Source organism: Parambassis ranga, chromosome 9 (assembly GCF_900634625.1).
Source record: "Parambassis ranga chromosome 9, fParRan2.1, whole genome shotgun sequence".
NCBI classification, from domain to species: domain Eukaryota; kingdom Metazoa; phylum Chordata; class Actinopteri; family Ambassidae; genus Parambassis; species Parambassis ranga.
Genome location: NC_041030.1, coordinates 9,806,467 through 9,831,629, shown reverse-complemented (window position 1 = coordinate 9,831,629; position 25,163 = coordinate 9,806,467). Strand labels below are relative to the sequence as shown.

The window sequence follows — 25,163 nt, the reverse complement described above, 5'->3', positions numbered from 1 at the left end:
TATGAAAACTTCCGCTCAATGGGATATTCCAACTAGCAGAGGGGGAGATTATACCCGGTGATGGAATTGTATTTTAATTTTATCCTTGAATTTCAATATCTTATAAAGCGTGGGATCTTGGAGATGTTTCAAACGTTTTACATCGAGTATGTATCTGTTAAAAGATAATAATACGCACAGGCCATATTACAACATGACTGATCTCCCCTCACCCGAATAAATGGTCCACACATGACAGGCAGTTGGTGCTTAACTCTGAATACGAATAAAATGCTTAGCGACCGTTTATCAAAACTTATGAGTAAAGAAGTCATGTAGCTTTGGTTGCGAAGTTAAACATTATTGAGGGAAGCAGGCTGATACCGCTCCAAGTACTGCTGGCATTTTCGGATGTCAGTGTCAGAGTTTTGGCGCGCCTGGGAGTCCATCGGTGGCATGAAAAAGGTACATTTCATTAGTTGTGTTTTGGCAAAGTATTTGGACGAATAAAGAAGCACGTGTAGGCTTTCGGTAAGTTTTCGTCAACTATGGGACTGTAAAGATGTGTGCAACCGATGTCTATAGCCAAAATCTAACAACTCACTAATAACTTTCTGTTTGCTGTCAAATAGTGACAACTTGAAATGAAAGCAATGTAGTCGAACAAGAATTATTGCGTAATATCCTGCATGAACTCTAGCGATCCTAGTTGAGTCGTTTTAAACCTCATCTTGTCTTCATCAGTTGTCGTCGGGATGGAGAGTTGCAGATATGTTTTTCAGATCTCTGGCATCAAACGTCGTGACAAAAAGAGACCTCTGGTCCAGGGAATCCAACAGCTGGGTGGGAAATACATTGGTGGCTCAGTGAGTATATATCTCCTAAAAGTGTACAGAGCTTAGAGCTTACACCTGCAAAGCAAAGGAAGAATACACAATTACGTTTTACTTCATAGATGTGAATGTATTTATTTTTATATAAATGTTGCATCACACCTCAAAACGCGAGTCCTGTTACTTATGGTGCAGTCAGTCAGCACATAACCTGTCTGATTACTACCTAGAAACAGGTAAATGCTATGATCCTAGGTATTTGTGTTCTCAGTGACTGATTTGCCTCTGGCTGACAGCAGCACCTGTTTCACTCAGAGTATACCTTATGTCAGGTATATCTGTTAACTTGGCTTTGATTTGCTGCTGTGATTTCAGTTCATATAAGTGGTAGGATAGACCCTCAATAAATAATGCATGTAATTACTGCATGTCCATTAACTGATAGCATTGCACATTACAGGTGTACCAGCATGCCAGCACCCATCTCATAGTCCCTCAAGTTTTATCCAGTGAAAAGTTTTTGGCTGCTTGTGCTGCAGGTCAGTCATGTGATCATTGTTACAATGGTGTGTGTTATCGTTTTTTTATATTTGTGTAATTCATTAAATATGCTAGATCCAAATATTAACTACTTTCTTTATTAACTCTCTTTTGTTGGATGTTGTGTGCTGTTGCTGCTTCACTTATACCAGGGAAGTGGGTTCTGACTCCAGACTACGTGCTGGACAGCGTAAAGAATGGCTCCTGGCTTTCAGAGGGGCTCTACGAGGTGACTTTTACCACTGGTTCGACGGCTGCTTTCCACCCTGCCAGACAGTGGAGGGAGAAGGTGGCCAGTGGTAGAGTTACAGGGGCCTTTCAAGGCTGGAGTGTGCTGCTTATGGTCCAAGAGCCCACACGCAGGGCCATGTTCAAACGGTAAGGGGCCACCTATAAATGATTTCATGTCCAAATAAATCAAAAAACAAATCAATGTATTACTTGATAATTGTTTCCAGGCTGCTGAAAGCAGGCAGAGCTGAAGTTTACAACTGCCCTCCTCCCTCATATGCTTCTATCACTCATGTCATGGCCAAGCCCATTACAGAGAACTCAAAATCCCACAATGCTCCCTGCTATCCTGTGAGCCATATAGTTCAACACCTCTTTGGGGTAAGTCAGATTCATCAATCATATTCTCTTGTGTTATTATCCAGTATCCATATATGTATTTCATTCATGATACTATTTAATCTTCAACTACATAAAAAGATGCAAACACAAACCTATGCAAGAAAGCAAACTTTGTTCAGCAGCAGTTTAGAGGTTAAAAAGCCTTATGCTGAATTCACTATCTCTCTCTGGATGGTCTAGTTTTCCTAGTTTGAAAGCTGGTTTGGCAGCTTGGGTATTTTGCATATCAGTCTCTGTTGTGTATATTTAGTTTTTTGTTGTTTTAATTTATTGGCCTCGCAGTATGTGCAATCAGTATGCGTGTCGTAAAGGAAATATTGGTTATGTGTTGATCTGTCTGTTTTGGCAGAGCAATTGTGTGGACATGAACTTCCTCCTAGCAGACGCTCATCCAGCAGAGGAGAGGTGTTTTGATGACGCTGACATCTCTAATTTGGAGACGGAGCTTAAAAACTATGCATTAAAACAGGCGGTGTGTATCGAGAGAGCATGTTACAGAGGAGCACTGAAGCATTATGTTTAGTCATCACTGTAATGAAATCTTAGTCGGTCTACATTCTGTTTACTCTAATGATGTTTAGGCTTTTTTTCTGTGTACCTGACACGGTTATTTGTTTTCATAGGGCCGGCCACGACTGTGTTTCCTTGAATTTCTCTGTTACAGTGACCCTTATCATACCCAATCACAGGTAGGTGTGCATACATATCAGCCTCCCCATGATCACTACTATACATCTCTAAGATAACTATGTGTTTCATCAAGAGGATCAGGTCATCCAATTTCCTTTATGTCATACATTTCACTGGAAAATGACATCTAGAGCAAGGACGCATCATACCCAGGTCACCGATTTAACCAGCACTGTCAGCTGATCTGAGACTTTTGATTGGCAGGCCTATTAACAATACTATTCACTGTCCTGTCCACACCTTACCCAAGTGGATATCAGTCAGATTGCTATTAGAAGTGCTCATGTATTTCCATTCTGTACTCTCTGACTCCTTATGCTATTTGCCAATAAACGACACTCAGAAATGACCCCCCAGGAACTTTTGATGCCCATTCAGTTCTTATTTCCATTACCCTTCTGCCCTCACTTTTTTCCTCACTTTTTTTTCTTTCTTCTTTTTACCATCTGTCTCTTTGAGTGCCGTGCTCTTCCTCTGCTCCATACACCTTCTTACATTTGTTCTTTTATTCCTCCAGGCATCGGAAACGGACTTCACCAATGTCGGTACAATGATAGACTGCGGTCTCTTCATTGAAGCCTTGGACTCAATATGGAGCTCTGTGTTCCCAGGCCTCCTGCCACCAGCTACATACCTGATCTCACTCTTAGAATATGCTCAGCAGGTATTACCAAAATTACCAGGCGGCAGAAATCCCCCATGCTGCTGCCAAAGCCGTAAGGGCTGCACCAACACATTTCTTGTTCCACAGCATTTTTGAATTGTGATAGCAGCTCTGAGAGACATTTTTAGGGTTAGGGTAAGGGTCCCTGTCATTGGATTAACCTTTAATTAACACAGTTACTAGTAAATTTATTTATCGATTTTAAATACTTTATGAGTATATTTTTTTTACAATGGCACCAACCTGAGTTTGTTGCAGCACTAACATCATTTCTGTACATCTAAATAACCAAATAAAATGAACTGTTGTATGTTTGTTATGTCACAGGGCGATGCTACATCTGTCTTCCTGAGGAACTTCCAGCAGGTCATGTATACTCTGCTGGTTAACAACCCTCCCTGGCTGTCTTCCAGCTCTCAAAAATATTTTACTCAAGTGCTGCAGTGTCCCAAGTGTAAGACGGGTTTGTGGCCCTTTCTAGAGACCTCTATCAGGTAAACATAATAAAATTACTCTTGCTAGGAAATGTATACTTTTTATGCGGATGCGGAGGGGTTGTTTACGAAACTTGTGAGCACTTCCAGTTCTACTAATGTGCAGAATATCATATATACTATTCTGTCTAATCTAATAGGTACTGCCTGTCCAGTGGTGCCACTTGTCATCCGCTCCCTAGCCCTGCCCTACCAACGTTGTTACATTTCCATTGTGACATCCTGTCACTTGTCCTCAGGCTCTTCCAGGGGGAACTCCACTCTGTCACTGCTAGGTAGCTATTTAAATATGTTCACCTATTGTTAATCTACAGAATTGATTTTTTAAATATTTTTTGACTTGAATAGCTACAAATCTCCTTTGCCAATGGTAGTTGTGTATATAGGCTCTATGGCTCGGTTGGCCATATTACAAAATAACATCAATATATGATCAAGTGCAGGTTAGTTGTCTTACCTTTATTTAACCCTGTCTTTGCTCTGCTTCAGAGATTTTGTGCTGCTCCAGGGAACAGGAGTCTCTTCAGGATCTGTATCAGGGTCTCTGCTGTATAGAACCTTCTGGACTGTGTGGGAACGCACCACTCTGTTGTCCTCTGCTGTCAAACAGCTGACCCAGCTCTTGGTACAGGCGGCAGTGATGGTAAATACTTTGTTGTGTCACTGAATGATGTTACATTTCAATTTGGGTTTATTGGTGATCCATAATAGTAAACAAAGTCACCTTGTTTTTCTTCAATGAAGGACTATGCTGAAGGGGGTGAGAAGCAAAAGCTGCATTTGGCGGACACCCTGCTGGACCTGCTGTCGGTGCTGGTGGAGTTCTGGTGGCAGCAGCACTTCAAGCTGAACCCTAACCTTGTGGAGAAAGGCCTAAAAGACCTGTCAATGTACTTTGCAGTCATTAGCCAAGGTGAGGAATAAAACCTGCAGAACAAAAAATATATCAATAAAATCTTTACCATGATTAAAGAAGTAACTTTGTCTTATCTTACATATCTCCCCTCTGTTTTCTACTGTAGATGTGTCTCCACTTGTTCTGGTGGAGCTTGTTGTCAGAGTTCGCTCCACCAGGCTTAAGTTGGGGGTGGCTGATGCCATATTTATGAATCTCTGCTGCAGGAATGGATTCACTGTGGGAGATGAACCTCTCTCTCTCAAGAAAATGGTGTGTATATTTCGCAAGCCTCTTGCATTATCAATATTCCATAGACATCTCTCTAGTGGCAGTTGTCATCGTAGTTTGAGCAGAGACATTGATCATAGACTTATGACAGTTACATTCACACAAATTCCTTTCATGCTCTGAAGAAGTTGAATGTACTTACTCTAACATTTCCTATCGATACACTAGTGTATATGTTGTGCTTCCTGTGTATAAAGCACAGATGTTTTGCATTAGTTAACATGTCAGTTTAAAATTTGTCATAGATTATATTACTGCTCTGTGCTACGGAGAAAAAGATCGCTGATGTGGCCTAACCATCATATTATGTTGCAGCAGAGCATCTGGCTTTCTCACTCACCATTGGTGTCTTTGTGCCTCCTCAGTTCCCCCAGGACACACTTGCAGTATAAAGGCACTGTCTAACCTTGTGTATGTCTGTGTGATGTCTGACAGGTGCTTTCCTACCTGCCTGCTTTGGGAAGTTTAGCTCAGAGTCCCAATGGTACTAGCCTCAGGAATGGACCCACCACACACAGCTGCACCAGTAACGGGACCATCAGTTGCAGGTTAGTTACACACAGCTGTCTGTCTGCATTCTCACAAGGGCCTGAAGCAAAACATGTAAAGAGGTGGAGGGTGCAAACGGGTCATTTAAGTGTCTTTTATTGTTGTTATTACATTTAACATCATGTTGGCAATTTCACAAGGGTAGATTTTTTTTCTAAACATTTTACACACCTCTGTCCTACATAAAGTTGACAGTGGGAAAAAAACATAGATTGGCAGGAAGAACCTTTCCTCTGTGTGCATCAACTGCCTGTGGTTTGCTGCTAAATGCTTACACAAAGGCTTGTATAACAGGAAGCATTCAGCCAGTCATATTTTACTGAAGCTGTAAATCTCATTACCGGTAAATAGTTTGTATCATCTTTTGTCTTTTCACTTATTTTACTGGCTTATACTTGTGTCTATAATAACAACTATTCAATAGGCAGTCTACCGTGTATCAATTGTCAGGTTTCCACCCCCATATTTAAGAATACAGCACACAGCAAAACGGGTGAAAATGTACAGATCCGATGAGAAATGCAAGTGAAAAAGGAACAAAGGAACACCTGGAGAGAGGAGGAGTGTGTCAAGGGTGAGGAGCAGAGATGCATGAATGGAGGGACTGAGGGGAAAAGTGGAGACAGACAAATGGAGGTCAGACAGAGCGTGAGGAGTTGGCATGTGATGGGTCATGCCCAGGTCTGATCCTATCAGTGTGTGCTGGCTGACAGGAGGGGTGCACAGGGAGGTTAAACCCCACCTTTCTCACACACACACACACAGAGTCTGATTTGGACCGGAAGCAAACAGATAGTCTAGAATATCCCATCAGGCCTTTGTGTCTTTCTGTACGACAACAAGCTCTCAGTCTTCACCGCACCTTCCCCGCCTCTTTTGATCTGCCTTTGCATACTAAATCCCATTCTCAGTGCAATCACACACACACACACACACACTCTCCATGCCCCACATCAGACATCTGCTGTTGTGCCAGCAGGTAGTTGGCCTGAAGAAGGGCAGGAGACACCAGGGAGCAGGTTCATGTGAAGGCTAGTGGTTCATGCACTGACCAGATCCCGTCTTCTCTCAATCACTTCTCTCTCTGCTTTCTGTTCTCTCCAGCAGTTAACAACGTTGAGTTATCTTAACAAAGACATGAGAAGAACAGAATAAAACAAGGGATGCAACCTGTGAGGATGAGATAAAGAACTGCCAAAGGGCATGTACTATCATTTGACCCTAAGAGAAAACTAATGAAAAAAAATCAAAATGATAAAAGGTTTTTGGAAAGAACAAAAATAAATATTGTATGTAATGGTTGAACTTTTAATCATACATAATTTCCAAGTGTGTATATATAATTATATATTAATACTGTAGTGTAGAAATGTGCTCACATAATTTTTTTGTAAAAAAAAAACAAAAAAAAAACACTTAAAACGATAAGGATAAAAATGGTATGTTCTAGTCTGTTTAAATAATGATAATTGGATTTATTGTGGTTACAGTAAAGAAGTAAAATGCAATGAGAATGAGACAACATAATGGCAATGTATTAGAAACTGGATTTATAAAACGAACAAGACATACAGGTTGAAGCCATGTAACCCTGTTTTATCTTTCCTTTTCGGCTCTTAGAACACATTCAGCTGTTTTTATGTGATTCCAAAGCTTTATGAGAGTGTTTTTTCTGCACCAGCAGACCAGCAGCTTTAGGGCACTTGTCCAAGCTATACCAAGCTGACAGGGCGGCTGATTGACCGACTGTTTAGATGGCCGTTTGACTTGCCGGCTGTGCGGCACTGAGCGCTGTTAGCAGAAAGGAAGCTGTAATTAAACTGAGGTTTTTCTAAAGCTTAATCAAGGTCTGTGAATTGCTGTTATCTTTTCAAACCACCACATATTTTGAATATAGTGTAAGACTTACATACATACTACATACAAATGAACAATTGTTTGATTAGGTTTGATTAGTCCTGAAACTGCAAGCTAAAGCTCCCTAGGTTTCTCAGCATACATGAGGTTTAATTCTGCTGTTGTAATAAACAGCAATGGTTGGATTTGCCGCAGCTGAAGAGAGGAAAGTTGTTGCAACAAGAGGACAGACCAGAAGGTCGGAAGTGTCCAAAAAAGTAAACTCAGCATTCATTGGAAGGACAAGTTTAAAAACACAGTAGACCAGAAGTGCTACATAACCATACTAGCTCACTAGCTAGTTTTGCTATAAAACCTTGAAAATCCCAGGTGCTCTTTCAATGTTTTTGAACAAGCAGCAAGATCTCAGACAGTCCTATATGAGTCATTTTATAAAGCCTCCTCAGTTTCAGGAAGCAACATAGGTGTGGCTCAGAAAACACTGTGCAGCAGAGCTTTCTGTTGCTATACCATTGGCCATGCACTTGTGCATTACCCTTGTGCAGTAATGCTCACAAGTTTCTTCAGTGCTGGCCTCCAAGGGCACACACTGCTTCAGGCCTAGAATTGATAGCTGGACCACTGACAGCATGCTGGCCTTCTAAAGCAAACCATAAGGGAAGAGGAGACTGGGGCATATACAAGCCAAGTACTGTCAACCGTCACTGCTGCCAGCCTATATAGACAGGGGGCACTTGGGTGAAATGGTCTGAGATGAGAAGCGCTGTGCCCTCATCATAGACACCATTGTGGAGTCTCTCTCAGTCACACACACATTCACACGGAGCCCGTCTCATCTCTTCTCAGCCTTGTCCCTGCTAATAACAAGCAACGTGACAGGACGAGTGTTTCCTCCTCACTGCTGGGAGCTCCTTCCTGGCTTCTGAACAACCCAATTACCAGGGAACAAGCCTCTTCCCTGTAATACGGATGGCACCCCACTTCAATGCAACGCATGCGCACGTGCACAGACGTATACACACAAGACACCTGTCAGGCTTCATGCAGGCAGATCTCCCATACCTACACACAGGACTAGTGACAGCCCACAGCTATTAGCACGCCACTACTTTGAAGAGGCTTCACTTTCTTTTACTAGTTATTCCTCCTAATGTGCTTGCTCACATCGAATTCTTCGTCTCTGCGTTTGAGGCGTTAAGTGGGAGGAAAAGTGCTTTGGAGACAAGAATAGAGGATTGTGTGTGAAGTGTGTGTGAATGCGTGTGTGTGGCCAACTCAGCAGGGGTTTGACAAATATTGTCAGATATCATATAAGATCATACCCCACCGCCAGGGATTCATTTGCTAATGGGACTCTTCACAGTACAGTGATGCTGGTCCACTTTCTGTCCCACCAAGTCCCTTTGCTGTCATGTTGAAATGGTCAATCATTGGTGTTGAATGTCAAAGGTTCAATATATATATATTTACTGTATTATATACAGTAGTATATTATGCTATTACTAATACTATTATGTAGTATTTTTGCTACATACAACCTTGGACCGTGTCCTTTATCTCCACTCAGAACCCAGAACTCTTTGGTGAAAGAGACAAGCTCGGAGAAAGAGAACACCCCCAGAGGTTTGAACAGAATCAACGCAGCAGGTACAGAGCATGCATACACACTTACATACACTCATACACACTTACACAGCAGTGCTTGACAATCTAGCTTCAAATTTGCAACGAGCAGACTTTTAATGGACTGATGCACTACCGTAGGTCATCAGTAAAAAGGGACATGATAGCTCTGTCATCACTTTCAGTTTAATGAACAGCACATAATGTATGGAGAGAGTGATTGATTTACATCAGGCTGCACTTCCATCTAGTCAGCTGTAAGGCCAACTTACGACTGCATAAGTAGGCCTGTTTATGTATTTCTGTGGCAGTTTGGAGTTTGGGCCAAATCACCACCTTTGTGTCATGCCTCCACATTCACATCGAAATTCAGCACTGCACTGTTTTTCCTCATGTCTTATTCACCTTAAAAAACACTTACAGATAGATTAAAAACAAATAAATATCATGGACAGAAGTAAAAACACATTGATACATACAGTGCACTTCAGATCTCCATTTTATGGATATTAAATGCAGCAATTAGAGAAGCACTGCAAATACAGTGGCTGCATGGTGGAACTTCCTGCAATTAGAGCCATGGCACTCTGTGTGAACTCTCGAAGGTGTCAGAGCTCATATCTCCCCCTTCCACCTGATCAGAAAGGCCCTGTGCCTGTGCAAAGTAGGGGTGGAGGGTAAAGGAGAGGGTGTAGGGGAGGCAGGAGACTCAAGGCTGTTGGCATGTGTTGTTTTTCCACTACGTGATCTCTATACTGATGCAGTTGGCATTAATTTTTGATGAACCATCGGCATAGCATCCTCCCCTCTCGCCCTCTCATCCCTTCTCGTCTCATCCCATTCTCTCTCTCTCCCTCTCTTTCTCTTCCAGCCTTTTTCTCCCACATATGTAAGCTTGCTTTCTTACATTCAGCACATCTTTTCTTTAGAGCATCTGCTGCGCCTTCTGGAACCTCTGTATCTTTGTCACAGTAGCTGAGAGGGGTTGAGGGATTTGGGACAAACTTCTCTTATCCAATCTTGCATTTGTTTCTGTGGACTCAGCAGAGCATTTCAATCACTACAAATATGCTTTATGGAGACGGTCAAACAAGAAGTGCTCATTTTCTTTTTGCTTCATCTGGCATCCCAGAAAGAACATAATGATTTACCTTTTTTGGGAAACAACAAGAAACACTTAAAGGCAAAGACTCTGTTCAATATTGCTGGCAATAGAACACTATCCATACAGATTCATCCATAGCACTGAAAAATCATCACTTTTTTATCAGTTTAAGTCTTAAAACCTGACTGCTGGTTATCTAACAAATGTACATTTGAGCTGAGTGAATATTTTAAATCCGACAGATGAAGACTGAAACCTGGTCACCAGCATCCATCAGTTATTCTGGACATTTGGATCAGAGTAATGTTGTTCCTCACATAAAAGTTTACATCAGTAAGGACTAGAACTGTTAGCTTAGAGCCCTCACAATAGTAATTTAGAGTTACAGATTTACTAGAAAATAATAATAAAAAAAAAATCTGAAGACTCATCCTGTACTCTGGGGTGTATCCTAACTTCAAATAAATCGCTTCCTTTCCTTTTTAGCTCCTCTTCATCTACCTCAGCAGCTCTGTACCAATGAAGCTCAGGCTGTTGGAGCCGACCAATCAGAGTAAGCAGGACTTGTTGGAGTCAGGGCAGCTTCCCCTGCTCTATATGCAGAAGCAAATGATCCTCTGCTAGTTATTTTGATGGGGACTTTAAACCAGTGGTGTGCAAAAGACAAAATATAGTAACTCACAGTAGATGTTCACCTAATTTGTAGGAAGGATCTTTTTCAGGCCAAAGCCAATGACGTATTGTTGTGAGCCTACCATTTTCATTATATATTTACATTTGGTTAATGTTGTTTGACCGAAGCAATATAAAGATTATGACCAATACAGGCTACATTATATCAAGTTTTCATATGTTTGTGTATTACTGTTAAGACTGTCTTTGTGTCTTATTACTTCCTGCTGGCAAACAGGACGGCGTGTTGCTGCCCAGTGTTGTTTTTGACTGATTAAATGGAGTTATCCTACAATCTTAACTAGTGGAAATTTCACTCATGTTAAAGCCAGTGAAATCTGCAATAATCTCTACTTAGGGGAATTATCATGCTGCCATTACCTCTTAAGCCAGCGACAGCAGTAGTCTTTAAATAGTTTTAAATATATCTAATAACTGGCACAGAATACTTTTCTAACACATTCCTGACAAATAGCATTGTTACAGCCTTCCAGCGGCTTTTTGGTCCAGGGATCAGCGGGCCAAGCAGCACTTTACAGGAGTGTAGCAAGCAGACTGAGGGGATATAAAGAGCAACACATACATTTAACTTTTCTATTAAAGTGTGAAACGGGGGATTTATAGAAAAGGACAGGCGGATTTATCCTTTCCGTGCTTGTAAATGCTGAGCATGCAATTACCCCTATAATAGAGGCGTTGTGTCCAAATTGGAGCCATTAAAGTGATTTAACAGTGCATGGATTGGCCCTGGCATTTGCGAGGATGTGTACACATGGGGTGTAGTGGAATGGGTGTTTAATCACAGCGTTTTAGCGCCCGGTAATAGCAGAGAGCTGCCCATGTAGAACACTGACGTGCCTCACACTACAGCTTACTCATTAGGGGCTGTAGTCTGGATGAGGCTCCACCCTCTGTTTGGGTGTTTTTTGATTGTTATTTTGGTTTTTGACTCTACTGGTGGTTTACTACTGGATTATCATTTACCTGTGCTGATACCACCTTGATTTCACTTAAAAAAATGTGTGATTTTTTGCAGATTGCATTTATACATATTTGTTGTTTTGGAATAAATCTCAGATTTTTGCTACAGAATAGAGGCACTTAAGCGTGCATGCTAATACTAAACATTTCAGCAGTTTTTTTTATTAGTCCTATATGTTTTAATGACACTAAAATACTACAGTATGCAGTGAAACATGAATTACTCTGATAGTTTACTTCTGCACCTTACCACTCTTCCTTCGAATATCTCCCAATTAAGTTTGCAGTGGTTTGTGCACTGACATCATTTATAGCTTCGACATAAATATTAAACCATTGAGTGTGTGCACATTCTATAATATATGTCTGAAGTAGATATAATCAGCAAAGCAAAATGCGAGCATTTCCTTTTTTCTTATGTTCAGCCTGTCTTCCTGCATTTTCTTTTTCCACCTGTTAACTACCGCTGAATGGCATATAATGCATCTCCTGCATCCTCAAAGACACTTCCTGGAAGAAAGGAATTCTTCACATTGAATAAGATCCAGTATTCTCAATATTTTTGCCTACATGCTTTGAAATGCAGAAAGAGATCCTTTTCACTTCACTGTTTCTTCTTTCTGGTCCCCTCTGCCCCCCCCCCCTCCCCCTCCTCCACCTTTTAGCCCCACTCTTTGCTCTGTATTGGAGCCCCTGTACAGGCGTGGCGTCCTGGGGAGAGCTAGTAAAGCATTTATTACAGGCTTTGCAGTTCTGTATTATACTGGCAAGCACAGAGCCACTCATGCTTGGCCTTTAACTTCCCTCTGAAGTTCAGCCATACATGAAAAGAGGGGGCTCTGGCCCACTAATATATTCCCGATTTAATATTGTATCAGAAAAAAAGTAAGGAACGCTACAAAGATGAGGGAGAGAGAGGGGGGGGGGGGGGGGGGGGGGGTGGAAGGGAAGGGCGAAAGAACTGTGTTTAAAAATGTAAATGGAATATTTTTTTTTCCTTTTCCTGATCGCTGATTAAATATCATGTGGTGACACTAGCAATGCCCAGCGGAGCTTTTGAACCCAGGATCTGTGAAGAATCCTTTTCCAGGCTTTGTGCGTGGGCTGTCTACCATAACTTCCTCTCAACTAACAATATATAGAGACAGGCGGACAGGAAGCAGGGCTACTTTCTCACCACTTGCCGACTGCCCTGATATTAACTTTGTTGGGCACGGGGTGTAAGTGGAAAATCTCTGTGTCTATAAAAGAGGATAGGAGCGAGGCGAATTATTCCAACTCTCCATCTTTAATTTTTTCCTCTCGTTTTTTTCCCCCCTTGAAAGATCACCCCCCCCCCCCCCTTTTCTCATCACTCTCTTTAAATCGCATCCTCATTGGCGGCTCGTACTTTTTTTAGGTCAGGATTTTTTTGTGTTTGGGGACATTTCAGTGGTGTTTTATTGGTTTGTTCACCATATGGAGGGGGACAATGGGAAGGACATCAGGCACACCCTAATTTTGGATATCTCTCTTCTCTTCCGCCTCTTCTCTCTTTTGGGGTGTGTTTGTCCGTTGTGTGTGTATGTGTCTTTCTATGTGTGTGTGTGTGTGTGTGTCCTGGTCGAAGGAGAGACCCTCCTCCACAGAGCTTGCAAGAGGAACCAAGTGGAAACGGTGCTTCAGATCCTGGCGCTTCCTGGCACAGACGTCAATGTTAAAGGTAAGACTTTCTCGCTTTCCCTTTTTTTGTAACCTCCGTCTCTTCGTCATCTCACTTCACTCCCACTGTTTGCTCTGGGGTTTCGAAGAACGATTAACATTGGAGGAAAAAAAAAAACGGGAGAGAAGAAATAGGAGTGTGTGTGCGTCATCATTCGGGTTAACCTTTAGCTAAAATGTAAAGGGTGTGTCTAGAAAGAGCGGGGATGGGTTTGTAGTTTCAGATTTATAGATTTATGGCCACTTAGCTAAGTGAATTGAATGGCTTTTGATATTTCTGAGTGACTTTCTGTAGACTCTTAAGGGTCAAATATAATGACTCCGTTTATGGAAATGTGTTGTTTCGAAGACTTGTCAGATTTTGTAATCGCCCTTTAAGAGCAGCCTAAATTGACTTGCATCTCAGTAGGCAGCTCATGTCCAAAATGTGATCAAGCAGAACTACGGACAAAAAGTGTAACATTACCGCTGCCATGTTTCCGTTTTTCTCCCATGACGAGGCCTGTGTTAATTACTGCAGAGCAGCCTTTGCTCGTCAGCTAAAAGAGCTATCATTTATTTTTCAGGATGTTTTTTAAGTTTTGAAAAAAATATAGAGCCGCAGCAACTTTAATATTCAATCAAAGGACTGGAAAGTTGTGAATGGTACTGAAACAAAATGAGACATATATTTGTGTCCTTTGTCATTATAAGTCAAAAATAACTTTTTTAAGAACTGTGGTGTTGTGCATTCGGCCCTGATTACTTTGCTTACTTTCCAAACATCCCTTACTATGAGAGCTATCCACACAACAGAGTGGATCAGCCCCTTCACACCATAGCTAGCCTCATTGTATCACCAAATGTGAAACTTTAGTACTGTCCAATAGCATCTCTTTAAACAGGAAAGATCATTACAAGATTTTTTTCACTGTTTTCCCTTAGCAGTGTTCCTCTATATTATAAAGCATGTTGTTTGTGGTTTGATTGTGTAGACCATGCAGGCTGGACACCTCTACACGAAGCATGCAACCATGGCAGCAGCGAGTGTGTAAAAGCCCTGCTGCAACACTACCCTGCTCCGGTGCTCAATAACCAAGTGGGCGGAGTGAGTCCACTGCACGATGCCCTGCTCAACGGACACATGGACATCGCCATAATGCTACTGGAACATGCAGGTATGTAAACTGTGACTTTAACTGACAAAATAATAATCATGATGAGAGCATGTTTAGCTAGTAAACTCAAAAGGTGTCAAACATCAAGAGAAAAGTGGCGTCACTTTCTCAATCAGCTGCCCGCCTCAGCTCCACTCGTTCTCCACTGGTTTGCCCATATTTGGATTAACTGTGAGTTAGGGGGACTTATACTGGCAAGGTAGCACCATCCACAACACACTAAGTCGCAGTCCTGCCTTTATGTAACCAATAACTGACTAGCCATATAGCTAATGATTTCAAACCATGCCGCTGCTGTAGGCAACACAACATTCAAATTAGATGTAACCAATAACTGGCTTTCTACCAATGTCTTCTGTGTCCGCAGTGAACTTTCCAAACAAACCTAACGATGGCATGGGGATTTGAGTTTTATTGTAAAAATCCTTGCTATAAACAGGGAATGTGGAACAGATCAGTTTTGTTTCTCAGACTGTTAGAACTGACTGTTCATGCACTGATCAGACTGGATTGTGTGTCCATCTACATGGCTTATGACACAGGAGTTCATGTTGTCTTAGTAGCAAGAATTATGTCTACTTTTGTCACTTCAGTTTGACAACAAAACATTTCATCTTGTTTTTTGCTGTCCAAATCTGGACATGCCAAAAAAACTGATGTTAGCAGAAACAGGGATGGAACTGGCCCCCTCCCTCTGTAGCAGGTTTGTACTTCCGCTCTGTAAGAATTTCTGATCATCTATACCATCTTTCTCTCTCTCTCTGCTTGCCTTTATAATCCACATGCAACCCTGCACAGCGGTGTCTGTCAAACAGATTACTGCATCACCTCATAAGACGTCTGTTAATGTCTTTTTGACGAGATTAGAAGAGTCAGGATCCGCTGCTCGCAGAAATTCACATGCAGGTTTTTGTGGAAATGTGTCACAACAGAAGTAGTCTGTGTGTCTGCATGTTTGCGTGCCACATACAGTCTCAGCTCAGGAGGGTTGAAGTGAGCGTGACGGGTGTCGGAGCGCAGGAGAGGTTGGCGTTTGCTGGTTGTGTGGCAGCAGGTGGCAGAGGAACTGTGTGTGTGTGTTTGGGGAGGAGTGCTATTTGCCAGCATTGAAGTCTCCCATGTAACATACCTCTGCCTCAGCTCACTTCTCAGTTTGACTAATTATAGTTAATTTGATTCGACTTTCCCATTAACACATGTACATATTCTGTCCTCAAAAAATAAATTAGACTGGGATTGTTTAGTCCCGGAGAGGAAACAAGAGAGCGCTCCCCCATTTTTTTTCCCCTTCCTTCCTCAGTAACAGGAGGCAGAGCAAATTAAAAGAGGTCAGATGAAGCAGCTATCTGTATCTGTAAAATTAGAAAAGACACAGTCTTTGTGTGTGTGTTTGCGCACACACAGCAGACGTCTGGCTTGCTGTCTAGCCTAGGTCTTTTTGCTGGGACCGAGCAGAGCAACAGGAATGAGAATCCTCTCAGTTTGAAACACCTGCAGGCTCCTACATTATATTTCTTTTTCTCACCCGCTCTCTCCTGACTGTTTGCTATTTCCTCGCACCTTGATGGCGGGTTGTCTGAAGGCTACAGCAGGGAGTTTGTGAGGAGGTGGTCCTCTTAACTCCAGGCTATACTGTCTCTCACGGTCTCCTTTTCCATGATCTCCATCTGGTTGCCATGGACACCATCGATAGGCTTCTCTCTCTCTCTCTCCTTCTTTAAATCCAGCCTGTTAAATGTGGAAAGTTTTGGCTCCAGGGTCTACATGATGCTTAGTTACCATAAGCATCTTTATGTTGTTTTTTTCATACCAGTTTTGCTCTTAAACTCAAGCAGGACTTTTGTGCTTGTGGCTGCAATTCTAACAACCATACATCAAGACTGCTTTTTACATTTTTTGGCAAGGTAGACTTGCTGCACCGTCCCATGATAGGAAAACAGGCTAGTGGGCCAGATCCATTCCTCTCCCTCTCTTTCTCTTTATTTATTATATATTCCTGTGTGTTTTAGTCTTCCGAGTGCCTGCTGCATTTCCTGAAACTATATTTTTCATTGAGGCATTCACCCCGTTGTCCTGGTTGTTTCCAGCAGACAGGCTGAACCTAGCTGCCAAGGTTTTGGTAGGGCCAGAGAGGGCAACACTGACACTGGCACACCAACAAAGCCTTTATTTGGGAGTGATCTCACCCCTTTGTAAGCCTGTCTGCTTGGAGGCCTGTGCTCTCTATGAGAGTGTGTGTATGTGTGCATTTTAAGGGGTAAGTTGTATGGGGGGGAGGAACGGATAGATCCCACCCCCTACCCTCTCTCTAACTCAGTCCCTCCAGGCTTATGGAGCTGGCAATGAAAGGATGCCATGGCTGAGGGCAAGGCTGACTCTGCTCTCTTCCCCTCCTCCATCCCATTGCCCAAGGCTGCCCCACATGACCCTGTGTGTGTGTGTGTGTGGTTCATTACACTATATTAAGGTGTCCTTGGCTCTATATCTTTGGTGTATGAATGCACAAATCCTGAATCAAAGATGAATCAATTTCCCTGAATCGGTGTGTGTGTGAGCTTTCGTGCCCCTTCCCTCCTCAGCTGTTTAAGGTTTGCAGGGTGGCCATGGCAGCCGGTACCCCTGATTGGAATGGAAAATGACCCGGAGCCTTTAGCTGTGCAGTTCAGAACATGGCACATACGCACACAGAGGCGTGTCCGTTAGCAAAGAGGGTGGAGAAATAAAGAAAAGAGCCTTTAAGCTGTCACCACCCGGCCTCGTGACCGTAATCACTGATGGTGTCCCCTCAATGCTACCCACCACGTTAGTAAGCACAGCTAGTCCACCTCAACTTGTAAACACACACGGATTCACACTCGCGCACACACATTTGGTTACTTGAAGAGGAAAGAGTGTACAAGACTTGTTCAAGTTTTTTTTTTTTGCTTGAGTCAAGTTCAAAGAAGGCAGGAGAGGTTGCTACATGACTGCTTCTTCAATTTCTCTTTGGAGTTTTGAGCATTACACATAAATACACACACGCTTAATGCACTGAATGCCGGGTTCCCTGTAGATCTCAATGAACGAGTGTTCATGGAGCAGAAAGATGTCATTTGCTCAGTGGCACAAGAAAACACACGGTCCCCTCGGACCTGTGTCGTCAGTCGTGGTTTGTCTCTGTCTGTTTGTCTATCTTTGTCATAGATACACACACACACACACACACACACAAACAAACAGGTTGCAGCATAGACACACTTAAGTCTCTTCACTGTCAACATGATAAAGAAATAAAGAAAGTTCATTCTGCTCTACACTCATGTTCCCATGGGTCCTGAACTAGCAACTGTGAGAAGCTGAGCACTCACAGTATTAGAGGTGAAGCTGTGTGTGTGTATGTGTGTGTGTTGATGTTTCAACTGCAGGTTTCTCCAGGCTGTAGTTCAAGGACTTCCCTTGCTGGGACTAGAGTCTTCTTTCTCCTATTTTTCCTGCCTGTGCAACACACACCCCTTTCTTTCTGTGTTTTTCGGGTGGTTGCCAGGGATTAAGGCTGAAGCTCTATCCAGCAGTCTCCCTGATTGCTCCTTACTGTGCTCCAAGAGGAGGGTGAGACCCCTTTTTTCAGATAAAAACTGTATGTGTTTTATACAGATGAGGGCCAGAGAGGATCACAGAAGAAGGGAGGATGACGATTTTGAGATTTGTTACACAAAGGTTGCTCGCCTGCTACTTATGCCCAAGACCACTTGCACATTCATTCTTTTTCTGAACAGCTATCACACTCGGAGAGCGTGAAGGCCACAGGGAGCCAGCTTCTATGAAAAGAAAGAGGGCAGAGGCCAAGGAACATAAAATTATTTATACTTATTTTGCCATCCTCTTTCACGTACAAGGCCCAACAGGAATTTAATGTTGTATATTTATTTGTATAGACGACATGAGGAGCTGGGGGGGGGGGGTTTGAGGTGCTCTTCCTCTCTGTGTTTCAAGGTTTCATTTATATCTTTTTTGTTCGTTTGCGCTCTGATTGGAAAAAGCCTGGTCACAGGCCAAGATGATTTTTTTTTTTGTCAGCCGTGAGGATCAGTGTCTGTGTCCCAGAACAACACAGAAGACAACATTCAGCGAAAAATTCAATAGTTACATTGGGGGAAAAAAAGCTTAAATAACTAGTGATTTGATATTCATTAACAGGAAAGCTACAATGAGTAATGTTTGAACTCTGGTGGAGTGGGTCATAACAAAGAAAATGTGGAAAGTGTCAATAGAGACATTCAAACATTCAACGGCAGATAGGCGTGTTTAATCAAGCTGTTCTTTCAATAACAAGCTAAAGCCACAGCATTTGTGTGTTTTAATCATCCACTTAGTACTTCAGGACACCTCCCGTTCACCTCTGCGTTGTTTAGTCTTCAGAAGAACGCACAAATCGTTTCGGTGCATACAGTACAACTTGTCAAAAAGAGAAAAAGATTGTAAAGTGAGTCTGAAGAAGTCGAATCTTACTTTGCCAGCACAAGGTTAAATGTAAAGGCTTCACGCTGCAGGAGACAGAGAGTCTTCTCTTTTAAAGGTGTAGTCAGATGTGAAAGACTTGTGTCTGAAACTAGAAAGTATTTTTACATCAGCTGGTAAATGCTTAGAAGTATTTAACTTACTTGCGGCTTAGCTTGTTTTTGGAAGTGACCGGTTATCATTTCTGGGGAAAAAAAAAAAAATGCACACCAGATAGTGGCTGGCATCAGCTTTAAAATAAAATCTTGGCATTTGCCCAAAAACAAAAATTAAAAAAAATAACTGTTGAGAGGTAGTCACTGGCTAGTATTCACCATGGTCCACAGTACCAGCATTAAAATAAAGTTGTGCAGGTGGAGGAGGAGGAGCTAAACTGCATCACTTTAACATTACTAATACTAATTTAATATCCCATTTGTTACAGTTGAGTAACTGTGCATGGCTTTTTTTTACATTTAAGAGTGTCTTAGGCAACACTAAGCAGGAAGCAACATGCACATGCGCAGGGAAATACAAGCAAAATGCTCCTTTCACAGGTGTTGGCCATGTTAATACTAAATTCTAAGATCACAGAGTTCATGTATTTATGTATTTTTGCTCCTTCCATGAGTGGCAGGGTGCCACAAGAGTTGCTTAGTTTGAACAACATGATTTGGGTTCAAGAGACCTGTTAAGGTTCCAGGTTTCACTCTAATTGTTTAAGATGTTAATTGCTGATCAACATTTGGGATTTCAGAGTTGTCTATCTGATGCCCCCTTCACACTGGAAGTCCTACAGTGGAATGGGATTATACAAAGCTAGCAGTAGGTGTCCATGCCTTTATTTCTGTCTTATCTGCCCTGACTCATCCAAAAGGCTATGATCCAGCCACATGAAAGATTGTGTAAAAAAAAAAAAAAAAAACCTAAACCAGGCTGTTTGAGTGAGGAGCATTAATCATACAACCTCTTCAAATGAAGCTCATCTGTGACTGAAAACAGACAGAGGCTTCTGTTTATAATATCATTAGCGTAATTTAAGCTGCATTAAAAAGCAAAACACAGCACTGACTTTTTCTCCTCATACTTAATAACATCATGTTAGAGAACGATCTCGCTGAGCGTTCAAACGCTGTTGCTACAGCAGAGAGGGATTTTCGTACGCTTGCACGTCTGGCTCGTCTTTTCTTTTTTCCCTGCATCTGATGCCTCTCCGCTGGCTTCACTTGGTTGGCCTTGTTGTTTTTGCTGTGGTTTCTAGTCGCTAGCTAGCAGCTCCCTGTGGATATGTGATGCCGTGCCCCTGGCTGCAGTTCACACACACTCACCCTGCCTCTCTTTTCAGGCAGCAAGTGAGAGAGCGAGAGAAAGGCAGAGAGAGAGAGAGAGAGAGAGAGAGGATGTTTACCATGCTGTGGAGCTGCCTGCTTCCCAGCTTGTCTGCCTCAGCCCCAGCCTCAGACCAGAGACAGAGACATAGGGGGAGGGAGCACTGCATCTTTCTTTCCCTCTCTCCCTCCCTCTTTTTGCGCCAATTTTCCCTTCCTCCACTCTCGCTTTTATATTTCTTGTCTTCGCCTGCCCTCTAAAGGCCAAAGGGCTTTGTGCTCTGTATGTAAATGTATGTGTGTGTGTGTGTTGAGCAGCCAGACTGCATCTGGCTGGTGCATCAGGCAGTGGCTTTTGCTCAGCATGTGAATTCCCCTCCCTCTGCTGTAGCTTCAGAGCTTAGGTCTTAGTGGGGTATTTTCACATTCATGCACTCACTCACACACACACACACACAAAGGATGGTGTAATTACCCTATGCTCTCATGTAATCCCTCAGGTGTTGTATTTATCTCCACTGCAGCATATCTGACACCCAGCGCCAATACCTGGATTCACTTCAGTCACAGTCCCTGCACCAAAACCATTCCCCAGGCTGCAGTCTGTATATGTGCATTACATTATAAACAGCATATGATCCAATTCTCATGTCTTCTACTATGTTCAAAAATGCAATTTAATGTTGGATATGACCATTGACACCTTGTATAAAGTGCAGTTAAGCTGCGTATCCCATGACTGATAATAAGGAGCAGCTGATTCCAACAGTGGGAGAAACATACAAGCACAAACAAAAGACAGCCTGATGTGTAATGGATTTCTAAAAAAAAAAAAGTCAGGCAGGTAAATATGCAAATGTGACAAAGTACACACATCGACACGCGCAGTTAGCTCTCAGGCAGACAGATCTACAATCAAACACGCAGCCATACAGGCAGCCTCGCAGGCTTTCAGGCAAGCCGAGCCCTGGGCCGTGCTGCGGGGCCCCTCTACTGCTCTTCCCCGCACACCAGCGTCATCTCTCTGATTGGAGCCTGTCTGTTAGCCGGGTTTGACATGATGACGACAGAGAACTCTGGGAAATCGTGTTTTTTTTTTTTTTTTTTTTTTATTCTGGCATTTTTTTTATCTCCTGCTGCTGACGTGCATCTCCTCTGTGTTTTTTGGAGATAACAGGCAGAATTTAAAGCATCGGAGCAGATTCGCCCTTCTTTTAGTTTGAGTTGAATTTTAATGCCTGTTTCTGGTTTTAACAAGAGCGGAGTAAAAGTCAACTTTTTACTTCAGGGCATTGTTTTTAAAACACAATTGAAAAGAAGAATTGTTGTTTTTACAGCTTTAATTTAGAATCTTCTGGTAGTATTTATTATATAATATATATGTGTACCTGTAGTGGCTGGGACAAGCCAGTTGTGCTTTATGTAATTGTGTATTTTGTGCTCATTATAGCAGATAAAATGCATCTATATTGGGTCAGCTAGGGCCCCTTGCAGAGCTCTGTCCAGCTCTGGTCCTCCCACAGAAAGGTACAGAACAGGATGTACTGCGAGGGGGTAAAAAACCTAACTTTGAAAGCCACCCCGTCTGTTATAGTTTGTCCAGCAGGGACAAAGTTGAATCCATTTATTTCAGCCACAGTGTTGTTAGTGGCCGTGTGTGTGTGTGTGTGTGTGTGTGTATGGGGTACTATAGAAGTCTTTTTTCCCACATTCTGGTGGACCTGAAGCTTTCTCTAATGTGTCATGCCAGGGTTGGCTTCACACATTACAGCCACTCCTACTGGATGAGCGTAACAGTGAGGACAGCTTGTTATAGAAACCTGGTGATTATGACCTGCTGTGAACAAGCTCACTCTTTCCCACTTTGCTCTCTCTCTCTCTCTGTTTCCCCTTCTGCCTTTCTCCCGTGGCCAGTTTGATCAAATCTGTGCTCTTACGTCCTTGACTGCTGCCCCCGACGCCTGACCTCTGCATTTGAAATTTCCTCGCTTATGTAAAACTTTATGTAGATTAATGCCACAATTTATGCAGATTGAGTTTTTGCCACTCAGACTTGAAGCACTAAAAGGTAGATGAGCGCTGACCTTCGCCGCCAACAGCTACGTGAGCTCTCACCGATTATCTCATAACTGCTGCACACAGTGTTAGTCCTGTAGCAGACAGAGATGGAGAGCAATTTCACAATTCATACAACATTCCATTTTTAAGCTTTTGTCATTTAAAACAAGGCTGTGTTTGTCAAAATGGCATCTGGGAGGCTTCGGAAGTGTAAGTCGGGATGCAACACACACACAGGGTTGTCCCTCCTTTAAAACATCATGCTTCCTGCAGCCCCACGGTGTCTGTCAAACAGAAACAACTGCCAGTAGTGGTATCAAGCAGCCTTTCAGCTGTCGGTGTGTCACGCCGAGGCTCCACAGAGCCGTAAACTCCCTCACAAGTGGCAGCAGCATTGCCGAGGTTGAACAGTCAAGTGCCATCAAGAGCAGTTTGCCATAGAAATGGGTCTATGTGAAAGCAAACAAAGGGCTCACAGTTGACTCGACCCACTCCGTGTAGGCTAAATGCACACGGGCCTGTCTGACACTGGAAAATGGCTTTCAGTCTGAACAAAAAATGGAAGAGACGAGCAGAGAGGAGATGGTAAATGTCACCATTATAACTTTGCTGTCTTTGTAAGAGGAGAAGCAACAGTGTTACATCCAGTTTTGACTGTCATGTTCTGTCAAAGTAGTAAACTAGGCTGAAAAGTTAAAGACAAGGTTACTAGAAATGTGCTGAATGAATAGAAACACATTTAAACACACACACAAATGAATTAATGCACAAATTTGCAGCTGCAAAACATCGTCACAAACCACTTTCCTCACAGACTCTGTGCTGATGTGTGTCACGGTGTCTGTTAGTCACCTCCCAGCAGCCCTCTGTGTCACTCCTGAAAGCAATGAGCTCACTCGCAGCACCGCATGAAAAAAAAGCAGAGCGTCCCATCAGGTCGCTAACCTTCCGTGCCTTTTACACAAACACAAAGTGACCCGCCAGTCGCAGAGTTAAGACAAGGTGTCAGCTGAAGTTAGTGCTGAAGCGAGCTAAAAGCCCTGACTGGCACTGAGCTCCAGTGGGAAAACAGCTGTTCATTTAAACTCCTCACTTCACACACTCTGTGTATATGTGTGTGTGGTGGAAGTTCCTCTAAATTTGTGTGTACTGTATAGCATGTGTGTGCTTGTGTTCCATTTATATGTGTTGCCGCGTCCTGCCGTTGACCCGTGTTGCATCTCTTCCGCCTTATTTGATAATGTTGCTGTAGTGTGAGGTAGCTTGGCTGCATGTCAGTTTGATCTGTGTTACATTATCACTGATGCTTCAGCTGGCTGTTTACATTACACTCATTAACCTCCACGTGTCAGGCGAATCTGCCACTTTAAAACAGCTACAACCATTTTCTCTCGCACTGCAGCCTTATGTTCCCTGTTCTACTTTCCACGTTAGGATAACAGCGACTCCCCGCTTGCTTTCAGCCTTTGTACAGTGTTAAAAATTTAACTGACTTGTGAAATGAATTACCAGATTCTGTAGCCCTCACCTGAAATATCAAGTATTCTCACACAAATATTTACAGTCTGTGTTTTAATGTCTTTGTACGCACAGTCATGTAACATGCTTTGTTTCTACACATATGTGTGATCTGATCTTTTAAACCTCTGTCCTCCTTCAGGCTCAGTTCTCCTCCAGCAGATTGATGGAGAAGGGCGGGTCCCACTGGAGCTGGTCCCCATGTCAAATCAGAGAGAGGAGCTCCTCCGCAGCGCGCAGACAGGAGACTTGGCTCTGAGAAACAAAGGGACAGAGGTCCTAAACCTTCCGCTCCTGGAGGCCGGCTCCTCTCTGCTGTCCCACCTCATTTTCTCCTACCACCAGGAGAAGGGCCTGCCTCGCCACACGCACTTTGCTGACAAACCCCACAGCCTGTGCAGCAAGCTGGTCAGGGCCCTGGAGATGCACTCCTCTCAAAAAGTCACCAAGGGCTGGACCGACCAGCGCGCAGTGAGGCTGGTGGAAGATGCGGAAACACTACTGGAGCTCAGCCGAGGGAAGCACCAGGGACTGCTGTGTCAGGCTGTGAAGGAGTGCAAAGGAGAGAACACACAGTTCCTGATGGAGATACTGGAGGATCTCAGGTCACGTGGAAAAATGCTAGTTGCTGATCTGTGAAAAGAGAGGTAGAGACTAGAGAAGAAAAGAAAAAAAATTAATGCACAAACTGAATGTTACAAAAAAGCAACTGGTGTCAAACGACTCACCAAGGCCTTCATATAACTGGTTAAGAATGTTTTTGTATGTTTATTACAGAGATGCATTTCGTTACGTTTTGGTATCTTTTTTATGATAAAAAAGTGTTGTGTTCGAAGATTTGAATGTAGTTTATGTTTAACATTTTCACATATTTTTCTGACACTAATTAATTTCAGAGGCTGCTATCTGTTATACATTTCTTATATACTCATTTTGTTAAAGATAAAGTTGTTCTTTATTGTGTTATGAAAAAATAGCTGACTGTAAAAGATGAAGTGTGGACTGACAGATTGAGTGACCACATTTGTAAAAAATAAAATGTTTTCTAGCAATGCTGGTCTGCCATGGTGGGACACTGAGGTGCACTCTGAGAAGAGAGGAGGGAAAAAAAAGAGATTC

General features: G+C 42.7%; 1 protein-coding gene across 1 annotated transcript; it reads left to right on the top strand.

Annotated features, from left to right (window-relative positions):
* The first annotated feature begins 205 nt into the window (after positions 1 to 205).
* On the top strand, positions 206 to 25,138 carry slf1 (SMC5/6 complex localization factor 1). Its single transcript, XM_028415282.1, has 18 exons — positions 206 to 444; positions 724 to 845; positions 1,273 to 1,351; positions 1,505 to 1,730; positions 1,811 to 1,964; positions 2,335 to 2,457; positions 2,609 to 2,674; positions 3,193 to 3,339; positions 3,667 to 3,833; positions 3,974 to 4,108; positions 4,323 to 4,476; positions 4,578 to 4,746; positions 4,856 to 5,001; positions 5,455 to 5,567; positions 8,993 to 9,072; positions 13,416 to 13,508; positions 14,482 to 14,664; positions 24,187 to 25,138. Exons 2-18 carry the CDS (start codon positions 735 to 737, stop codon positions 24,681 to 24,683), a joined length of 2,643 nt encoding a protein of 880 aa, XP_028271083.1. The 5' UTR covers positions 206 to 444; positions 724 to 734; the 3' UTR covers positions 24,684 to 25,138.
* Positions 25,139 to 25,163: the final 25 nt, after the last annotated feature.

Coding starts and splice junctions, on each gene's coding strand:
- slf1 (XM_028415282.1), top strand. CDS start 735: ATGGAGAGTTGCAGATATGTTTTTCAGATCTCTGGCATCAAACGTCGT. Junction 3,340..3,666: donor TCTTAGAATATGCTCAGCAG/GTATTACCAAAA, acceptor GTTATGTCACAG/GGCGATGCTACATCTGTCTT. Junction 14,665..24,186: donor AATGCTACTGGAACATGCAG/GTATGTAAACTG, acceptor GTCCTCCTTCAG/GCTCAGTTCTCCTCCAGCAG.